At 49.5% G+C, this 16,884-nt stretch overlaps 6 protein-coding genes across 6 annotated transcripts; 4 read left to right on the top strand and 2 right to left on the bottom strand.

The window, feature by feature from the left end:
• Positions 1 to 200: 200 nt before the first annotated feature.
• On the top strand, positions 201 to 1,792 carry K444DRAFT_658940 (uncharacterized protein; the record flags this gene model as incomplete). Its single annotated transcript, XM_024886313.1, has 2 exons — positions 201 to 875; positions 993 to 1,792. 2 exons carry the CDS (start codon positions 201 to 203, stop codon positions 1,731 to 1,733), a joined length of 1,416 nt encoding a protein of 471 aa, XP_024743572.1. The 3' UTR covers positions 1,734 to 1,792.
• Positions 1,793 to 3,041: 1,249 nt separating this feature from the next.
• On the top strand, positions 3,042 to 4,331 carry K444DRAFT_624155 (uncharacterized protein; the record flags this gene model as incomplete). The annotated part of the gene is made up of 1 exon (XM_024882362.1): positions 3,042 to 4,331. The coding sequence occupies one exon, from the start codon at positions 3,042 to 3,044 to the stop codon at positions 4,329 to 4,331; it is 1,290 nt and encodes a 429-aa protein (XP_024743571.1).
• Positions 4,332 to 4,816: 485 nt separating this feature from the next.
• Positions 4,817 to 5,746, top strand: K444DRAFT_698715 (uncharacterized protein). Its single transcript, XM_024887958.1, has one exon. It carries the CDS (start codon positions 4,929 to 4,931, stop codon positions 5,709 to 5,711), a length of 783 nt encoding a protein of 260 aa, XP_024743570.1. The 5' UTR covers positions 4,817 to 4,928; the 3' UTR covers positions 5,712 to 5,746.
• A 130-nt stretch (positions 5,747 to 5,876) lies between these two features.
• Positions 5,877 to 6,587, bottom strand: K444DRAFT_606981 (uncharacterized protein). The gene has a single exon (XM_024879085.1). The coding sequence runs from the start codon at positions 6,519 to 6,521 to the stop codon at positions 6,054 to 6,056; it is 468 nt and encodes a 155-aa protein (XP_024743569.1). The 5' UTR covers positions 6,522 to 6,587; the 3' UTR covers positions 5,877 to 6,053.
• A 1,796-nt stretch (positions 6,588 to 8,383) lies between these two features.
• On the top strand, positions 8,384 to 10,504 carry K444DRAFT_658938 (uncharacterized protein; the record flags this gene model as incomplete). The annotated part of the gene is made up of 2 exons (XM_024886312.1): positions 8,384 to 10,306; positions 10,425 to 10,504. The coding sequence occupies exons 1-2, from the start codon at positions 8,458 to 8,460 to the stop codon at positions 10,502 to 10,504; spliced, it is 1,929 nt and encodes a 642-aa protein (XP_024743568.1). The 5' UTR covers positions 8,384 to 8,457.
• Positions 10,505 to 10,769: 265 nt separating this feature from the next.
• On the bottom strand, positions 10,770 to 11,788 carry K444DRAFT_649717 (uncharacterized protein). The gene has a single exon (XM_024885598.1). It carries the CDS (start codon positions 11,577 to 11,579, stop codon positions 10,980 to 10,982), a length of 600 nt encoding a protein of 199 aa, XP_024743567.1. The 5' UTR covers positions 11,580 to 11,788; the 3' UTR covers positions 10,770 to 10,979.
• Between the last annotated feature and the right edge of the window lie 5,096 nt (positions 11,789 to 16,884).

Genomic DNA, 16,884 nt, shown 5'->3' with positions numbered 1-16,884 from the left:
TGGTACTTGTGAGCGGGTGACACTCGTCCGATGTTTGCATTAAACACGGTGCTCTGAATGGTCAGAAATTACTGGCTCGTTCAATATCGAGTCATCCCAGAAAGTTCAGGCAATTCGGGAAGTTTCTAAAGTCTCGATTGTTATTCGCGAAATACCATTTTCCACAACTTTAGTTCGAGACATATCAACGAGACACCAATATGCAATCATCCAAGATAACTTACGAAGGCCCCACCCAATATGAGATCCTGCATCTCATATCATGCTACAACACCGCGCACCATGACGTCGATCACATAAGGCCCGTTGGTTTCACCGACCTCGACACCGCGAAGGCCGAGTCCCTTGCCAGCCTTGATGCACAGAGCTGGTGGAGGAACCCTAATTTTGACTTCCAGCTTGATTCTTTCGTCAGGCTCGTTCAGGATATCAGGCAAGCGAGCACCCCGCAAGATTGGAATCGCATCGACTGGGAGAAAGTAGGTGCCGGTACGAGGCTATTGAATAAGCTCATCGAGTGGAAAATAAGTCATGGCTCCTTTACTGGCATTGTAGTCAATTTGGAGAGAAGGCACCCTGAAGAACAGGCGCAGAGAGTGGCTGCCCAAAGAGATGGTGAGAGGCGCGCACAGGAGGAGGCTGATAAGAGGAGCGTCGAGAGATGGGATCAAGCTGAGAGGCGAGTACGGGAGAGGGAGAGGGAGATGGCCACAGAGGAAAGGCGACAGGCGCAACAGGCGGCGGTCAAGAAAGATGCTGAGAAGCGGCTACGGAAGACGCAGAGCAATGCGGAACTGGGGAGAGAAAGGGCGAGAGAGATGGAGAAGGCTGCCGAGCTAAAGAGACAAGCTGTTATAGTTCAGGAAAAGAGAGAGGTACGTCAATCCAACCGGCCATTTGATCAGCAATACTGGGTATTCAAAGAACCCAACTGGAAAATAAGTGGAATAGATTGGGGAAAGAGGGGATTTTTTGCTAAGAATCGGATAAAGGACAATGGCCCCAAGTTGCCTGCCCGACAGCAGACTCCAGTGATTGCGGTGAGATCACCGACTCCGGGGCCGACAAAGCTGCAAAAATCAAATCCTAACATCCCTGATCCAACAAAGAATACAATGTATCAGCTACCGGTTCATATTACACCGAATGGCCAGGATCGACCGAAAAGCCCCAGTCAGCAGCCGGTACACGTGATTCAGACTCGACCAAAAAGTCCAGCTCATCACCATCACCAACACACGTCAGTTAATCAAAACCGAGCAAAGAGTCCAACTCATCATGGTCAACAAACGTCAGGTCACCATCACCAACACACACCAATTAACCAGAACAGACCAAAGAGTCCAGGTCACCAGCAGCCAGTCAAGATTCCGAATCAAACACGGGGCATAGTTTATCAACAGCCAGTCAGCTCAAACACGCCAGCGCACCAAAATCATCCTAAGAGCCCCGCTTCTCAGCAGCCTGTCAATATTCCAAATCCAACAAAGGGCACAGTATACCAGCAACCTGTCAGGCCAGACACACCTGGCAATTTAAACAAGGCAAAGAGTACCAGCAACCTCAAACAACCTGCTGCGAACCCAACGAACAATGACCCCACCAAAGACCCGGCCAACAAGGCAATGTATAACAAGAGGCCGAGGATTGCAACGGATATCAAGGATCTTAGGCGGCAGAAGGCTCATGATCAGGCGAGGGCGCTGGCGTCTGAGATTAGAAAGATGGATTGAACTCGGAGGTATACGTAGTGTTTAGTAGATGAATCAATCTTCCTATTGACACTTTTTCGGAGAGTTCAACCTAACCCTAATTCTAAATATTCTCAAGGTGGCTGGTCTGTTTTTCCTTTGTTTTTCGAGGGAAGATTCAATTCACCTGGAGGACTCCGCAGAGGAGAAGTTGGGCTTTTGGAGGATTGTATTACAGATCTTTAAACGAATCTCGAGTAGTGCGTAGTGTGAATTAACGTTGATACTCTGGAGTATTCCAGTCTGGAGTGCTATATCTTCATGTGTCTACACTTCATGACCATGTCACTCCTAAGAGACAACTTCCAACAAAATGGGAGCAGCTACAAAATCGACAAGCTTGGATGCTACGACTTGTACTAAAACAAGTGAGGTCAGGGATGCAAGGGCAGAAGACCGACAATCTCATGCACAAATCGTAAATGCCGCAAGGGAATTCCATTGTAGAAAAGAAAGTACTGCTAACATTCTTCATTTAACCGCCATGTGGAGGACTGCGAAGAGTGGCGCCACAACCACAGCGAACCATATCGCAAAGGGCTACATAACCTCAAAATCAAGCACAGGACTAGAGAATTCGACCAAATTACCCATGCGATGGCAAAAGATGGGCACTGAACTCAGAAATGGCAACCTATATTCAACTTGAAACAGCTTAAGGAATCGTTGAAGGCCAAAGGCTGTCAGTCCCATCCAAAGTTCTGAAGGAGCTGAACGAAATTGTGGCCATGGTGCCCACCCGGACATATCTATAGCGAACGAGAGCAGCAACGCAGTAATTGAACTAGTAAAGGCTGGTCGAAACAATCATTTTGGATGTATCGCTGTGTGAAGATAGCAGGAGGGTGGTTGACGATCGACTTGGCGAAGATTCAACTGTACTCCAAAGTGGCGAATCTTTAAAGAACAACGTGGGGCCGATAAGTCAGGATTGCCAAGCGGGTGGGAATAAGCCCGTCTGCCGCTTGCCAATTGTGACGATGCTTGTATAGAGAGATAGAAATATCTGGTTTCCAACCCTCTCATATGCCGTTCTGTGAATGAGAACTTGAAGCCAATGAAAATTATTCCATTCACGCCAGATACCGAAGTGCATCCACAAGTACACTCGAAGGTCTATATCAAGAGCTAATTTTCCTACCTAAGTGTCTTGCAATCTTGCATTTAAACCCCTTTTGAATCCTTCAAAGTTCGATTTAAACAAGCCTACTATTCAACCGTTGATATTAGAGATCATCCTCTAATCCCTGCTTATCATTGCCTACCTTGACCCGAGAAACAAAACACGCCATGGCTACTCCAGAGGGTGTTCAACAGAAGATAATAGCAGAGTTGATCTCTGAGCCCGACGAGAAGAAAACTCAAGCAAGACTTGCTCAAGCAAATGGCGACAAGTCCACTGTCAGGAGGCTATGGAAAGAGAGTTTTCCAGAACTTAACCTCCAGATTTCACACAATCAAAGATGGTCATACGAACCTTCAGAACAAGGAGAAAACTTAACTGTCAACGGAAGTCGGGAAGGGCGGCGTTCGCCTCCTACCAATCAACCCCAAGACCCTCAGGACAAACAAACTTTAGAGCGTGTAAAGGTGCTGTTGAATGAGTTGAACGCGCGTGGAGCGCAGTTGCTGAATCATAAGTGGAGAACAGAAGAAGCTTGCAGTGCCAAGGAAGAACAACTAGCTCATTACTATGCTCGCACTCTAGCGATCGTCGTGATGTTAACGAAGGAAGTAGTGGACGAGACTGATGACCAGTACAGGACTACAAGCACCAATGGAAACAGATCGTGCTCTGAGGGTTTTAATATTACAGAGGACTTAGAATCTGGAGACCCAACAGCTTTCAAAGGGGATCTTGATAGACGAGAGTTAGAGGTGGACTACGGTTGCTCGACTTCGGATCCCGATCTATTCGAAGGACTCGTCGATCACGCACGGCATACACCTTGGTGGCTTGGCGCCGAAGGCTACGAGGACCTGACAGTGCAGTGGTTCGAGCTTGATGAAGAAGGACGCGAAAAGATAGCAGCTATCGAGCGAGATATCGTAGAAGAGAGAGATCCACATACGACTCAGTGCAACACAAAACCCACGACGACTACGCATGACTCATGCTCTTGTGGCGATAAATGCTGGATGCTAGAAGCTCTCGAGAGGAGAGAACAAATGTACCCGAAAGACGGTCTAACGAGAGAAGAACAAAACGCGGAATACACCGAGATGGTTTACAACAACGAATACCAATGCATTACAGGCAAGGCACAAAACATTTTGAAGACTCTTGAAGAGGACAACTCTAGTCGCGGCAAGCACATTACCCGAAAGGAAGAGCAGTGCCTGAAAGAGATCTTGGCACTTGCGAAGGGAAAGGAAAGGGACGAAGAACCACGAGAGCGAGAGCGGGGATTGAGAACAGACGAACCATTTGATAGAAGAATTATTAGCTTGAGGAACTATTGCAAATGGGTCGGCAGCCGTCAACACTTCGAAGTTGATGCTGAAGTTCTTGAATTGACAAAGAGACTGCTGGCCGCCGTCGAAAGACAAAAAAACGAACAGCAGGCTTGTTCAGATTAGCAAGGCTACCTCAGGAAACGCAGTGGAATACATTACGTGTTATCGAGAACTCTTCACAAATAAACAAAGGGCTGAAGAAGGGTCAACAACTGAGAAACACCAAAAGCCGTGGGTGGTTATAGGCCATGTTGTCAGGAACAACGATGGCAGGATTATCTTGAAGAAGCAGAACCTTGGCTCTGAACACTTTGAGAGAAGCTCTAAGGGCACCTCGATCGGCACCGCCTTCCAGACGTTTACCAACGGACTGAAGGTGAGCAACCATGTGGTGAAACAGATCGATGGAAGCATTTCCTGCAGCACATGCCCAATGTACTTAACTGGAGACATTTAGGGACAGATGGAGAGGGGTGGTAGGAGGAATGCAGCCACGCTTAGCTACTAAGATCAATTAAATGCGATGAGGTTTCAAATAGCATTGTATCATTAAAGCAAACACAAGCAAATGAGATCGATGATAATGAAAGGAAACTCCCAGAAGGCAGGACCAATAGTCATCAAGTGACGCCCTTTTTAATTTCAATTGCGAAGTGAATCTCGTACTTCCTCACGACATTTCGGTGACATGAACATTCACCTGCCCATCCACCAAACAAAATGGAATTTGCAGCATATCTCCGCCTTCCCATAACCTCCAACCTCCAGCATCCCCTCTCCAAACCACAAACCATCATGGCAACACCAAACCCCAAACTCACCGAAGAGCTTTCCTCTCTCACCGACGAAGCGACAGAAGCAGTCGCCGATCTCTCATCACCAAGCACACCAGCCCACATCTCCGCCCCTCAAACACCACGCTGGCTCAGCCTCGCCTCATACGAAAGCATGCCAAAACAGTGGAAATGGGAGTCCGAGCTCGAAGCTGAGGTCGAGGATGCGCTTGTCTTCAGCGACGATGATAGTGAGGGACAGTCCGCATCAGGGGAGGAGCATGGGGTGGGAGAGTCCCTGGAAGAGTGGGGTCCAGAGTCTGTAGAGATAGATCCACTTGAAAGAACGACCTCGAGGATATTAGCCGTTTTGAGGTGCTACCTTTACAACCTTGAGCATGGGATGTTGATCACTGGATCCAAGGTCGACGAGAGAATTGAGGCAGCGCTGAAAATCTTGCTTGGAAAGGGACAAGTGGGAGCGAATTGTAGAACTCAAAAGCCGCAGGGACCAGATATGAGGGAGAGTTGGGAAATCAGCGACGAGGAGAGAGTGGTTCTCGAGATAGATTCATATGGCAAGGAGCTGAGCGGGGTGAAGGAAGGAGTTCCTGGGGATGTTGAAGGCGCAGTCAGGGAGATTTTGCAGTGGGCTAGGAAAAAGGGCACTGCGAATGGGAGGGAGGGTATGACATCTTCACAAGGCTCGTTGGGAATGATTGAGTGTTGAGGCATTGAGGGAGAGGGTTGCCTGGAAGTACGCAAACGACAGATAGAGAATAGAGAGATGCGTTTGAGAACATCAAGAACCTCACGCAGCGCGTGGCTGTCATTCGTAACTTTAAACACTTGATTTCGCGTGATTTAGTGGAGAGAATCACTGCCACTGACTGCTGTGAATCACTTCATCTCATCCTCCGTTTGGTCTATAAGAAGCCCAAGATTTACCGCAGCACCACAACTCCCTTCTCTCCTTGAACTACAATCATTACCTACAATATCTTTGAGCACCGGTTGTAAGGTCTCACTTGAGTACTTGCAAAGCAATCCTAAGAATACCACTTAAACAACGCTAAACCAAAGATCTCCCACCCTCTAAGAACTTAAAACAATTACCATGCACCCCATCGACGCAGCGCTCGCCGGCGAAGGGAAAGAAAACGACCCCGAACAGCGCGAGTATTACACCTCTCTCTACGAGCAGCTCCACTACTCTCTCAAACACTACATCTTGACCTGGTAAGCGTATCTCCATATTACCTTTTTCTTCCCCCCTTTCCCTCCTCAACCCTCTCTTCACCTCACCCCCATTCCTCCCCTCCTGAAAATCTCTGCAGCAAGAGCTCCTCATTCTTGGACCCCCCAAAGCTAAACCCTTAGCAGTCCCCCAGAATTTCTCAACCGTCGCATCGCCCTCTTCTTCATGCACCAATACAACGCCACTCTCCGCAGCTCGTCCAGCAGCGATGCCACGAGCACCGAGACTGCGAGCGGTTCCCGCGGCACCCCCTCTCCCTCCGCGGCTCAGCCTCAACCCCATTCCAAATCCACCTGCACCACTGGCCCTCCATCGGGATATCTCGCCCTCTCCAAACTCCAACCCCGCGATGAATCCTTCCTCCAAGCGCTCGCCAAGCTCGAGAAGTCCTCTCAAAGATCTAACTTCGTCGACGAAGCGGTCAAGAGTGCAGCAAAGAAATGTGTTTTCGCGACCGAGGAGCAGCAGGAAAAGATCGAGTATGTGTTGTTGGCTGCTGAGGAGCTGCAGCTTGCGGTGCACATGATAGGGCAGGCGAAGTTGGATGTTTTATTTAGGGAGCTGGAGGGTGATGAGAGTGGGGGAGAGGGGGTGGGAGAAGGATTGTTCGAGGAGTTTGCGGGACGAGAGTGTGAGGAGGGGGTAAGGGATACGATTTTGAGTTTAGTTGGGAAGGTGGAGAGTTTTGTCGGTGTGGTTGATGTTCCAGATTCTGCTTCGGAGGCAGATGAGGAGCAGGAGGAGAGAGAGGAGAGGTCTGAGCGTGGAGATGAAGCTCGTGCTGAGGATAGGGAAGACGAGGGGCCAAAGCTGGACTGGGCAAGAATGCTTGATCCCGAAAGAATATACGAGCACCAGATCTCCATCACGTTGCAGTTTCTCGACGGCGCTATCGTGATGGTTGCGCAGTTTTCGCAGCTAGAGCTTTTGGATATCCTTGACCAATGTCGAGACATTGTTCGTCAAGCCAAGGGCAAGGACACCTCTGACACGGAATCCCGTTTCGACTGGTCAAAAGCCAAGGAACACAGTCTCTATGAAAGTGGTGGACTTGGCGATGCTGTTGTTTCTGTTCTTCGTGGCTACCGCTACACTGCAAGCGATCGTGGAATTGATGAGAGAGTGTATGAGAAAGCGGTCCGGTGTATTGAGGTTGTGGAGGAGAGGATGAAAACAGAAGACTACACTCACCCTGAACATCACCTCAGAGATGAGTGGCGCAGTTACTACGCAGCCACCACCTCCTCTACCTCTGCCCTCTGTGAGCGACTTCTAGAATACGCAACAAACGTCTCAGACAATAAATGGGAATACGATGAGCGGGTCCCGGATGCCTTGGAAGTGCTCATAGAACAAGCGAAAGGAAAAGTTGATGTTGAGGAAGATGAAGATGAGAGTTTGGCATTGAGTCATTCTTTCGATTGGGGAGAGCCGGGAAAGATCTCTGTGCTGATAAGAGGGTACAGCAAGCTGTGCCACGATGAGGGGAAGGAGGTTGATGGAGAGGTGTTGCGCCTTGCACAGGAGATTATTAAGAGGGCAAACAGGGAGTACGAGAAGCACCATGCCGAGTGTGAGTGTAAGTACTGTGGACACCAATTGAAGGCGAACTTGGATGGCGGCGATTGTGGCAAGGATTGTGCTTGTTGTGGGCACCAACTGGATGACAACTTAAATGACCGTGATGGAGGTGGTCAGCCGCGTGTCATCTTGCGCACGTTTGATTCGTTGATCGATGTGCTAGGCGAAAGTGGTTCTGAAGCTGAAGAAGACACGGTCGTGGGTGGTGGTTCTAGGGCGCTCTCTCGAATTGACGAGGACCCAGAGGCTGAGGCTGCGAGTGAGAGTGAGGTCGAGATCTTCCATGGCGAAGGGCACTCAGTTATTGTGACCAAGGATGGCGAACAGAGATGTGAAAATTACACAGCCAAGGCGGAGTGATTAGAAGGTGGCATCTACCATGTGTTGTAATATCTAGACTTAGATTGCGAGACTTTTGCATGCAAGACTTTGTTCAAATTCTCAGATAATGGTTTGTGATTGTACTTTGACACAACATCTTGTTGTCATTCGAGTGGCACAATGAGCGTTCTCAGGGATATCGGTGTGAATAACCCAGCTTGGAGAGTTCATAAAACGGCCTTCTGTGCATCGAAGGAGCTTCCCTCCTCTACCACTCCAAATTGGACCACTTCGAAATTTGGAAAACTCAAACAAGATGCCAAGCGCCAGTAGCACCGAGAGTCAAAACTCACAAGGAATAGCAGATCTCCTTTCTGAGGCTCGGCACTTGATCACAAGAGAACGCACAACCGAGGACGATAATCTCCTGCAGATACAGCAGGTAATCGAGGCAGCGCAACGAGAACTACGCCGTCTGCGAATTCATGAAGAAGTTGAAACTATTCGCTCTAGGCAGGAGCCAGCAGAGATTGGAGTTGATGACACTGAGAGCAGGAGCAGTTCGACCGACGGCGGAGAAGGGTCACCGGACGATGGGAGTGGAGGGATTATCTCGGCGATGGCCGTTACAGGGCAGATAAATATCATCCGTCCTGGGCACGATCCAGAGTCTGGAGGTGAAACGAGGAATGGAGCCGTTCAGCCAAATGCTCCTCAAAATGAGCTTGACCTGTACCTCGGGCACACAACTGCTTGGGCAATGGCAGGCCTTGGGGAGGTATTGCAACAACTACCTGGACATGGAGATAATTGGGGAGCAGCGGAGCCCGGATTTGGGATGCCCCTAATTCTGAGGGAAAGTAACAGATCGGAGGAAAGGGTGCCAAATAACGATACGATAGAAAACGGTCTCAGGTCGAACAATGATGGAGTAAGACCCACAGACGAGCGGGATTTCGGTATGGAGGTGACGAGACGAGAAGTTGGGAATACTGTCGAGGATTCTCCCTCAACAGAAGGAGTTTCTGTCGATCGGCCAGGCAATTCCCTGATATACACGGACTTGAGTCGTCTACGCCGAGAACAGTCATTCATGAACTTCACAGACAGGCGTGTAGGACGCGCAACATCGTCCAACGCTCTAGATCCCGGGAACATCCTCGACCGACCGCCCGGAGACGGAGACTCGTGGGTTATAAGGCCAACTCCTGCTGCTCAGCAGACCGCGGTTGCAGAGAACGAGGAAGAGTCAAGTGAAATGTCCGAGGAAGACCTAGGTGAGCTTACGCCCCTTCCAAGTCCACCGCAACCTGCACCAGTGAGCCAGAACCGTGAGACCACATCCTTTAGCTCCACTGGGGCTACGGCTGGTACTGGAGGTGTACCGGAAAAAGCAAAAGAGAAACCGACGAAAGAACCAAGGTCGCCGTTTACAAAAGAGAGACGAGCGGGGTTAATGGCTGCGATGAGTGCAGATATTACAAGGTATTCGCAGGAAAGGGAATGGGCATTCTATCAAGACAACGGGTATTGCCTTTTACCAAGAACCAATTCTCCAGAGCCAATCCAGGACAATGCAGTTGCGGATCGAAGCACGAATAGGCAACCTGGGATTGACGGAGAACCGGAGCTTCGACGGAGGTTTCGTAGCTTGCAGGAGGCCCGACGTGCTCGTGAGGAAGCGCTTCGTGCTCGCTTTCCTCGCAGGGCCAACAATAGAGCAACACGGCCAGCTCAACTGCCCCAGCAAAGGCAGTCGAGGAATGTTCGTGACCTCACAGAAAGTTTCTTGCAACATATGCTAAGTCGACCTTGGGCTACTAGAACAGGGGAGCGAAGAGAGCGATTTGACGAACGATTCGTACGACCCGAAGTTGCGAGGTACAGATACTCTTTGTTGCTAGATGAGTCTACAGAACTTGAAGCCGCTCGAGTAGAGTTCAATCAGTCGATGGTTGAATTGACGGACCAAAGCGAAGGTGAACTTATGTGGCTTGGTGGTGGAGGCGCAGATATCACTCCGGTTAGAGGACAGCCGCCGATCCCAAGGTTGATGCTGCTTGCTGAGCGAGATGGCTTGGATATTAGAGAAGGCATCCTTATCATATGGCTTTGGACCAGGTGGTCGTCGAATATGTTCGCATGGGATCGAAGGGATGTCGAAGGTTTCCTTCCTCTGTCGGTTATGCTGTTCTGGGTTGCTCTTCGTCGGGGATGGGGCAGCTGGATTCCAAGCCGAGGGATGCTTGAAGAAGCAAGATCGATGTTGCTTCTACATACCAGGTTCAACCACTCGGTGGCTTTACCAAATATGCGAGAGGGATCATTCTCAATTCCTCGCCAAGAAAGGGCCAGATTCGTAGCATTGGTCGGTGGTGATATTGGTATTTCAAGGACTATCCGAATACTTGCCAACTGGACAGTATTTGTGGCTGCGGAGAACCTGGATTCAGCGCCGCCCCCTGCAGGATATTCATCCGCAGAGGAATTCAGGCTTGATAGGTTGGAAAGGCTCATAATAGAGGAAAGAGTGGTAAATGCTCGCCGAAGGGTGCGTGGTCCTATCGGGCCATGGACCGACGAGCAGATTGACGACGGAACCGAACCAGATGGTTGAAGCGGATAGGCGTGAGCTTGGTTTGAAGATTGGACCGAAGAGGGCGGTTTGGCTGGGAACCGACCAGAATTCTGAGAGAGGAAAGCCACAGTTGTCGAGCCGGGCGTCGGCCACAGGCAAAAAGTTCAATTGTAAGGGCGCAGATCCTACCAAACAGATAGTATTACAAGAACACCAAACTCCACTAATGCAGTACCCTTCCCTCAAGCCCAGGCCGCCCTTTATGCCTTCTTCTTCATCTTCTCCGTAATCTCCTTCAACAAGCCCACCAAATCCGCCTCATTCCCCTCCATCTCCAGGCCTCTACCAACCCAATCCTTAGCCTCCTCCATCCGTCCCATCTCCATCAAACACTTCCCCTTCCTCCACCACGCCTTGGCATTCCCCGCCTTCTTCGCCTCAACACTCGCCTCCGCATCCACAGCGCCCTCAACCCAATTCTGCAACGCCATGTGCGCCTGCGCTCGATTCGCATACAATCCCGCAACCTCATCTCTCACCAACCCACTTGGTTCCCACAACGGCCTGCTCAACGCCATTTGTAAACCTAAACCGTAATATCGGATAGCATCTTGGTGCTTGCCTTTGCGAAACTCGCCGTTGCCGGATTCTCGTAGCTTGGTGATTTGCGCGGAGCGTTTTTGATTTACTGGAACTGGGGGAGGCGGGACGGGGGATTCGAGGGTGAGGAGCGCTTTGTGCAGCTGGTTGAGGGTTACCAATTCTTCATTCAAAGCTCGCGAGGAGGAGGTTGTGGAGATGGCTTTGGAGGCGGGATCCATGCGGATTGGGAGCTGAGTGAAGGTTTCGAGTTCCTCCATGGTGGTGTCTGGGGGGTTGGATTCGGTTGAAGAGTTGTGGTTTGCTTGATTTTGATTCCTGAGAAGGTTTGCTGGGTCTTTCTTATATCATCCGAGTTATCTTCCTTGGAATCCCCAACAGTGGGAAATGTGTGGTTCTTGGAGTGTTTCCGTAGGGTGGTGGTGGCCTCTTCTCCTAGCCTTGGAAATAATTGAGGACAGCTTTCGTCGTGTTTGCTCCGTTTGACAAGGCTGAGATTCCACCTTTTAATCGCTAAGCTACTTCTGGCTGGGCTGTGCTCTTAGTCATTCTTTCACGTGATGTGCCAAGAACCCCCGCCCCTGCTTAGCTTTCACACTATTTGCCTGATCTCAGGCAACAAGCTCACGAAATGCCTCCAATTCGCTCAGGTGCCCAGCATAGCCTGACGCCGAATATCCTTCTCCCTTGCAATTTGACCATATGATTGTGTGATCTTCGCCGGCCAAGCTCACTGATCAGAAGCAATGCCTCAGTCCCTTGGCATTTTTAATCTTTACGAACACAGCCGTGTCGCGTGCCAGGACGACGTATATATTGACGACCATCCATGACTCTTCTACTGGTAAGTGAATCTCATCATCTCAAACTTTATATACGACAGTTTCACCACTGAACAACCAATTCCATCATCGCAACTACATCATCGACGACAACAAAAACCACCCAACAGCATGTGCGGCTTATTCTCGACAATCTTCTACGAGACGTATGAACTTTGGGACCTATTCTTGTATGGTCTGGGCGGTCTCATGGTAAAGCTGGGCTTGTAAGCTCTTCGAAGACAATACCTATCAAGCAGAGTCGAAGACGGAACGACTTCCGACCTGCCTCGATTATCCTCTCGCAGCCTCGCGGTCACCCGAGTATTCTCTTGACATATCAAGATTACACGATGCATCCCCAACTACTACGCTCTGCCATGACAGCATCAAAACGTCTACGCTACTGCCTCCTCCGAGACGTCGATGAATCAATCACAACGCCCTTCTCTTGAACACACGATTGGAGCAGAGATGCACATGAGGCGTAGCCTTCCACAAAGCTAAAGGTGCAGGCACTTTCAGACTTTTGGTGGAAACGCCTATTGTATTATCATATGGGCGTACAATATTCGGATCTTTGGAGTTACAGGTTAGAGGAATAGGCGTTAGGATGTTCGGACGATACCTTGGAGCACACGATTCTTGGGAAATGGATAAGGCTATTTAGTCCTCAGTCAGTCAGGTCTTGACCTGCAATACAAGACCCTTCACACACACACACACAGACAAATCCCTCCCCCTCCCCACCCCTTCATGCATTTCGTACCCGTATCCCAATTAGATCCTTTATACTACAAACACTGCCCTGAAGATCGGCTCGGGACTGCGAAGTTGTGGCCCGACGATCGCTCTAAACCTGCCATTATCCCAGTTACAACGACGTCAAGCTTCAGGATCGACGTCCTGAAAAGGTACGCCGGGTTTGCCCGTCCCAATCACGATTATTTACAGATCTTTCTCCTTTGGGTTTGAATGCGATTAGGCTCGTATTTGTGCCATTCGGGGAATACTCCGAGAGCTCTCAGTGATTGGGCGTTTGGGTTATGAATCACGTGGTAGCTGTCACACCTACTGTAGCTCCCATGGCTTCCCCCGCTACCCGCATTCCCTTCACAGTCATGAACCACTACCACCTTCTGAGCCATATCTTGAATATTGACCCTGCGCCCGAGGGCTTAAAGGAGTATCAGGAGGTGGGTATTTGCCGCGTTCCACCCATTATGGCGCTTTGGGATAGCTGCGGCCAGGCGTAGATGGTAAGATTACATCCTTCGTTCTCGAAGAAGGCGCGTCTCCACGTGTCGAAGGGCTGGCCTGGGCCGCAATTTCCGCAAACAGAGCGATGGGTCTTGGGCTCGGCCATGTCGTCGAGCAAGGGCTCAGGACCCTGAGCTTTATGGAAGAGGGAGGTTATGAATGAAGCCATGGGTGTTGCGGGGAGCTTGTGGAGTAACTCTTGATGGACGAGCGGATGGGGTGCAGTTTAAACGTGTTGGGGGCTCTGCTAGTATAACGGCAGATACCTAAGTTAAGCTCTGAAGGTCGGGAGGCCTGAAAGCGAGCCAACAGGTATCAGAGGCGAACCCGCTGGTAGTAAACAAGGGTCTGTTGGAAAGAAATCAAATCATGGTCGCGCCATTCTACATTGTTTTCTTGAGCAACACCTCGACTCAGGCATGGGCATATCTATTGAAGTAATAAAGTTGCATCTGACATGCATCAAAGCCTCTCGCATCAACCTTCCAAGGCTCAGCGGTCTCCTCTCGTCTAATATCGTTATCTCAAGGCTATTCTTCAGCATGCTCAAGCCAACGAAGACTTCATCAACCGCATCACCGCTCCGTCATCGCTGTCACTAGACTTTCGAGAATGGTATCACAAGCGGAAACAAATGCAAAGCTTCCTTGAACGTTTACCTAGATATCGTCTCCCTTTTTGCCGGGGGTATCGGCGATTTCTGGCCGAAAACCTGGATACAAGGATACCTTATGCACGGACGATATCCTTATATCGAGGTTTTGTAGATTTGCAACAAAATTTGCTACTTTCCAGGTCACGTTTTCGAAATCTGTGAGAAACGTTTAGGAGTGGTGGGTTTGGAGGAGGAGGGTTTGATAAAGAAGGTGCTGAGTTGTCCCTGAAAACGTGAAGGAAGGTGGGTGGCAAGATTGCCTTCCTTTTTGAAGCTGTCATGTGACTTTGACGTCTGTGCCGGTTTCTGGTCGAGGTGCAGCAGAAGAGCCGTAAGCTGTAGCCGGAGGAGGATGGGCTCTGCGCCTTCTTTGCGAATCAATATCGGTCGACCAAGGTTCGTGAGTATTAGCAGTTCCAGCAGCACCTTGAATAATCGGACTTTGGCGTCCGGTGATAAGCGTGACATCCTTAGATTGTGCGTGGTTGCAGCCAGCCTGCAAAAGGTAACGACCAGCTTCTACGGTTCACGCCAAAGTCGGTAACTCAATGGTAGTACCGCCTAGGCATGAGATGGAGTGGAAGGGGACTGTCAGGTACAGTGAGCGCTGGCGATCAAGTTTCAGTGATTTACCGTTTTTACCGTAAAAGTCACCTAATTCACTTCCGTGTTTGATAGTAAAGACGTCAATATAATAAAACACCCAATTAGTCCGGAATCAATTCGAGTGTTGTCTAGAATTTTGTCTCATTATATAGATTTTATAAGTTACGATTGTGGAGTAATCAAGGAGTAAATCTCAGGAAGCGGGTCAAAAATCGTGATTTTACACCAAAACTCGCTTATTTTCGCAACCCCCTTCCCCCTTTTTTCTCGTTAAACTTTCAGCATATTCCTTTTAATTTATTTCTGAAGATCCCAATAAGTCTGGCCACCCCTTTATATTCGATACCAATGTTTCCCCACGATTGCGAGATTGCCTTCTTCCTGCTGCTACATCGTGTTTCAGGTCTGCTTCTGCGAGATTTGGCCCTAAATCTTAGCCAAGGGGATCCATTGACCAAACGGGCGTCAATTCTAGGCTGAAAAGTTGAAGCCACGGTGGCGATTTCGTCCGCCATTTTTAGCCCTGACCGCATCTTCGCACAGCTTGTCTCAGTCAGCGAGAGGGAAATCGGCGGTCAATAGACGATCATTTGTCCAGCTAGTGCTCAGCCCTATTCCTAGACACGACACAGATGCGCTAGCCCCCGTTTGGCGATTCCAGTATTACCTGTTGAAGCGTTTGCTTGGAATGAGGACGTTGAATTGGCTTGTGGTGGGTCGATAAAGGAACACGAGAGAAGAGGAGAGCAGAAGATGACTCCGTACAGCTCAGATTACCTCCTCCGACTCTACGCTTATGCCTCACCTCAGCTTGATAATAAGGACAGCCGGTTTTACCGGGTCAAGTGCCGGCCAGGGCCTCCCGGAGAGTTTTCATTAGATGGGAACGACAAAGTGGTGCTTCGATCGCTGATTGAAAGGGTTTGAACTTCAACCCAAGCTCGTAGGTGAAGCAATGCTTCGGAGGTCAGGTCACCTGTTGAGGCCGATTCTGCTACAAATGTATAAGGTTCTATACTAATAACCCCCCAGAATAATAGCGAACAGTATGATCTCAACCCAGGTTGACCGCGGTACTTCAGTCTAGAAAGTTCTCAGTACGGTGGGTCTAAGTTTTCAGACCGTAGTCTGAAAACCTCCCCGACGCTGTAGTCTGGCAGTTCGATAAACTGCAGTTTAACCTAGTCTAGTGCGAGGAATACAGACTGAGCTCAGTTTAGTCTAGCGGAAATAAACTGCGGTCTGAAAATAGATATCCAAATGGCAGTCTCAGACTTCAGTCCTCACTATCCGCTACGCTGACACTTCTTCAAGTATCAAGCTCATCGACTATCATCACAGCTGACCATCAAGTGCACCCTGTAAAGTTTTATTTGTGAGCGTTTCCGTTTTCAATTTTCGAGGCTCTTGGCTATTTTCAAGCTCAGCTCAGCGTTGCCAAGAGGGGGGGGAGAGGTTCCACGCTTCTCGATGTCCACGCCCGAGCCACCTTTTGAACCCTCCTTTACCTGGGTGCCTACTGCCGGATGTCAGTGACATGCCATGTCGGGAACTCATCAGAATGAACCAAAACAAGAGCTTATAGAAGATTCCTCTTCGAAATGAAAGCCATCACCAAAGCCGAAGAGGAACGGCAACATTGCAAAGGGTCTGGTAAGCCAATATGTTGGGCTCTCAGGTGGATAAGTGCCTCCATTGACAGCTGCATTGGGATCATGGTAAGGTCCACTCGTCTGTTTTAGTATTTGAATTTCTTTCGAAAGACTCTCTCACTAAATCCCCTCCATACTGGCAAGCGTCTCGGACCTACAACCCCAACTCTATTTTACATTCCCTCACCCCTACCTCGGCACCTTAAAGTTAAGGGGGCACCCCTGGCATACCTGCTCTCCTTGGTTTCCGCGACGCTGACTCCTGTCATGCGTTTCAGCACCCGAAGAAATTTTTCGAGCCCGTCATTGTGTGTGCCCATTTTTCACTGCTATCAATCGCATTGTTGTTTCGATCCTGGGAAGTGTTCTGAAGAGAGTCGAAGAGTCATCTTCGCGGTAATCGTGAGCTCACAATTTCGTGTTCTGCAACGCCATTTTCGATGTCGTCTAGTCGGCATAAGCATAGGTCGATCAAACGAATTTGGGGTTCCGTCTATACTACCAGCTTCATAACTCGTGACTGAAGGTTCGAAACCTTACCTCTGCTGTTCTCTGACTGGACCCCTCGGAG

The sequence above is a fragment of the Hyaloscypha bicolor genome (assembly GCF_002865645.1).
Source record: "Hyaloscypha bicolor E unplaced genomic scaffold K444scaffold_13, whole genome shotgun sequence".
NCBI classification, from domain to species: domain Eukaryota; kingdom Fungi; phylum Ascomycota; class Leotiomycetes; order Helotiales; family Hyaloscyphaceae; genus Hyaloscypha; species Hyaloscypha bicolor.
The sequence above is the reverse complement of the archived record's forward strand: the minus strand, read 5'-3'. Positions and strand labels throughout refer to the sequence as shown.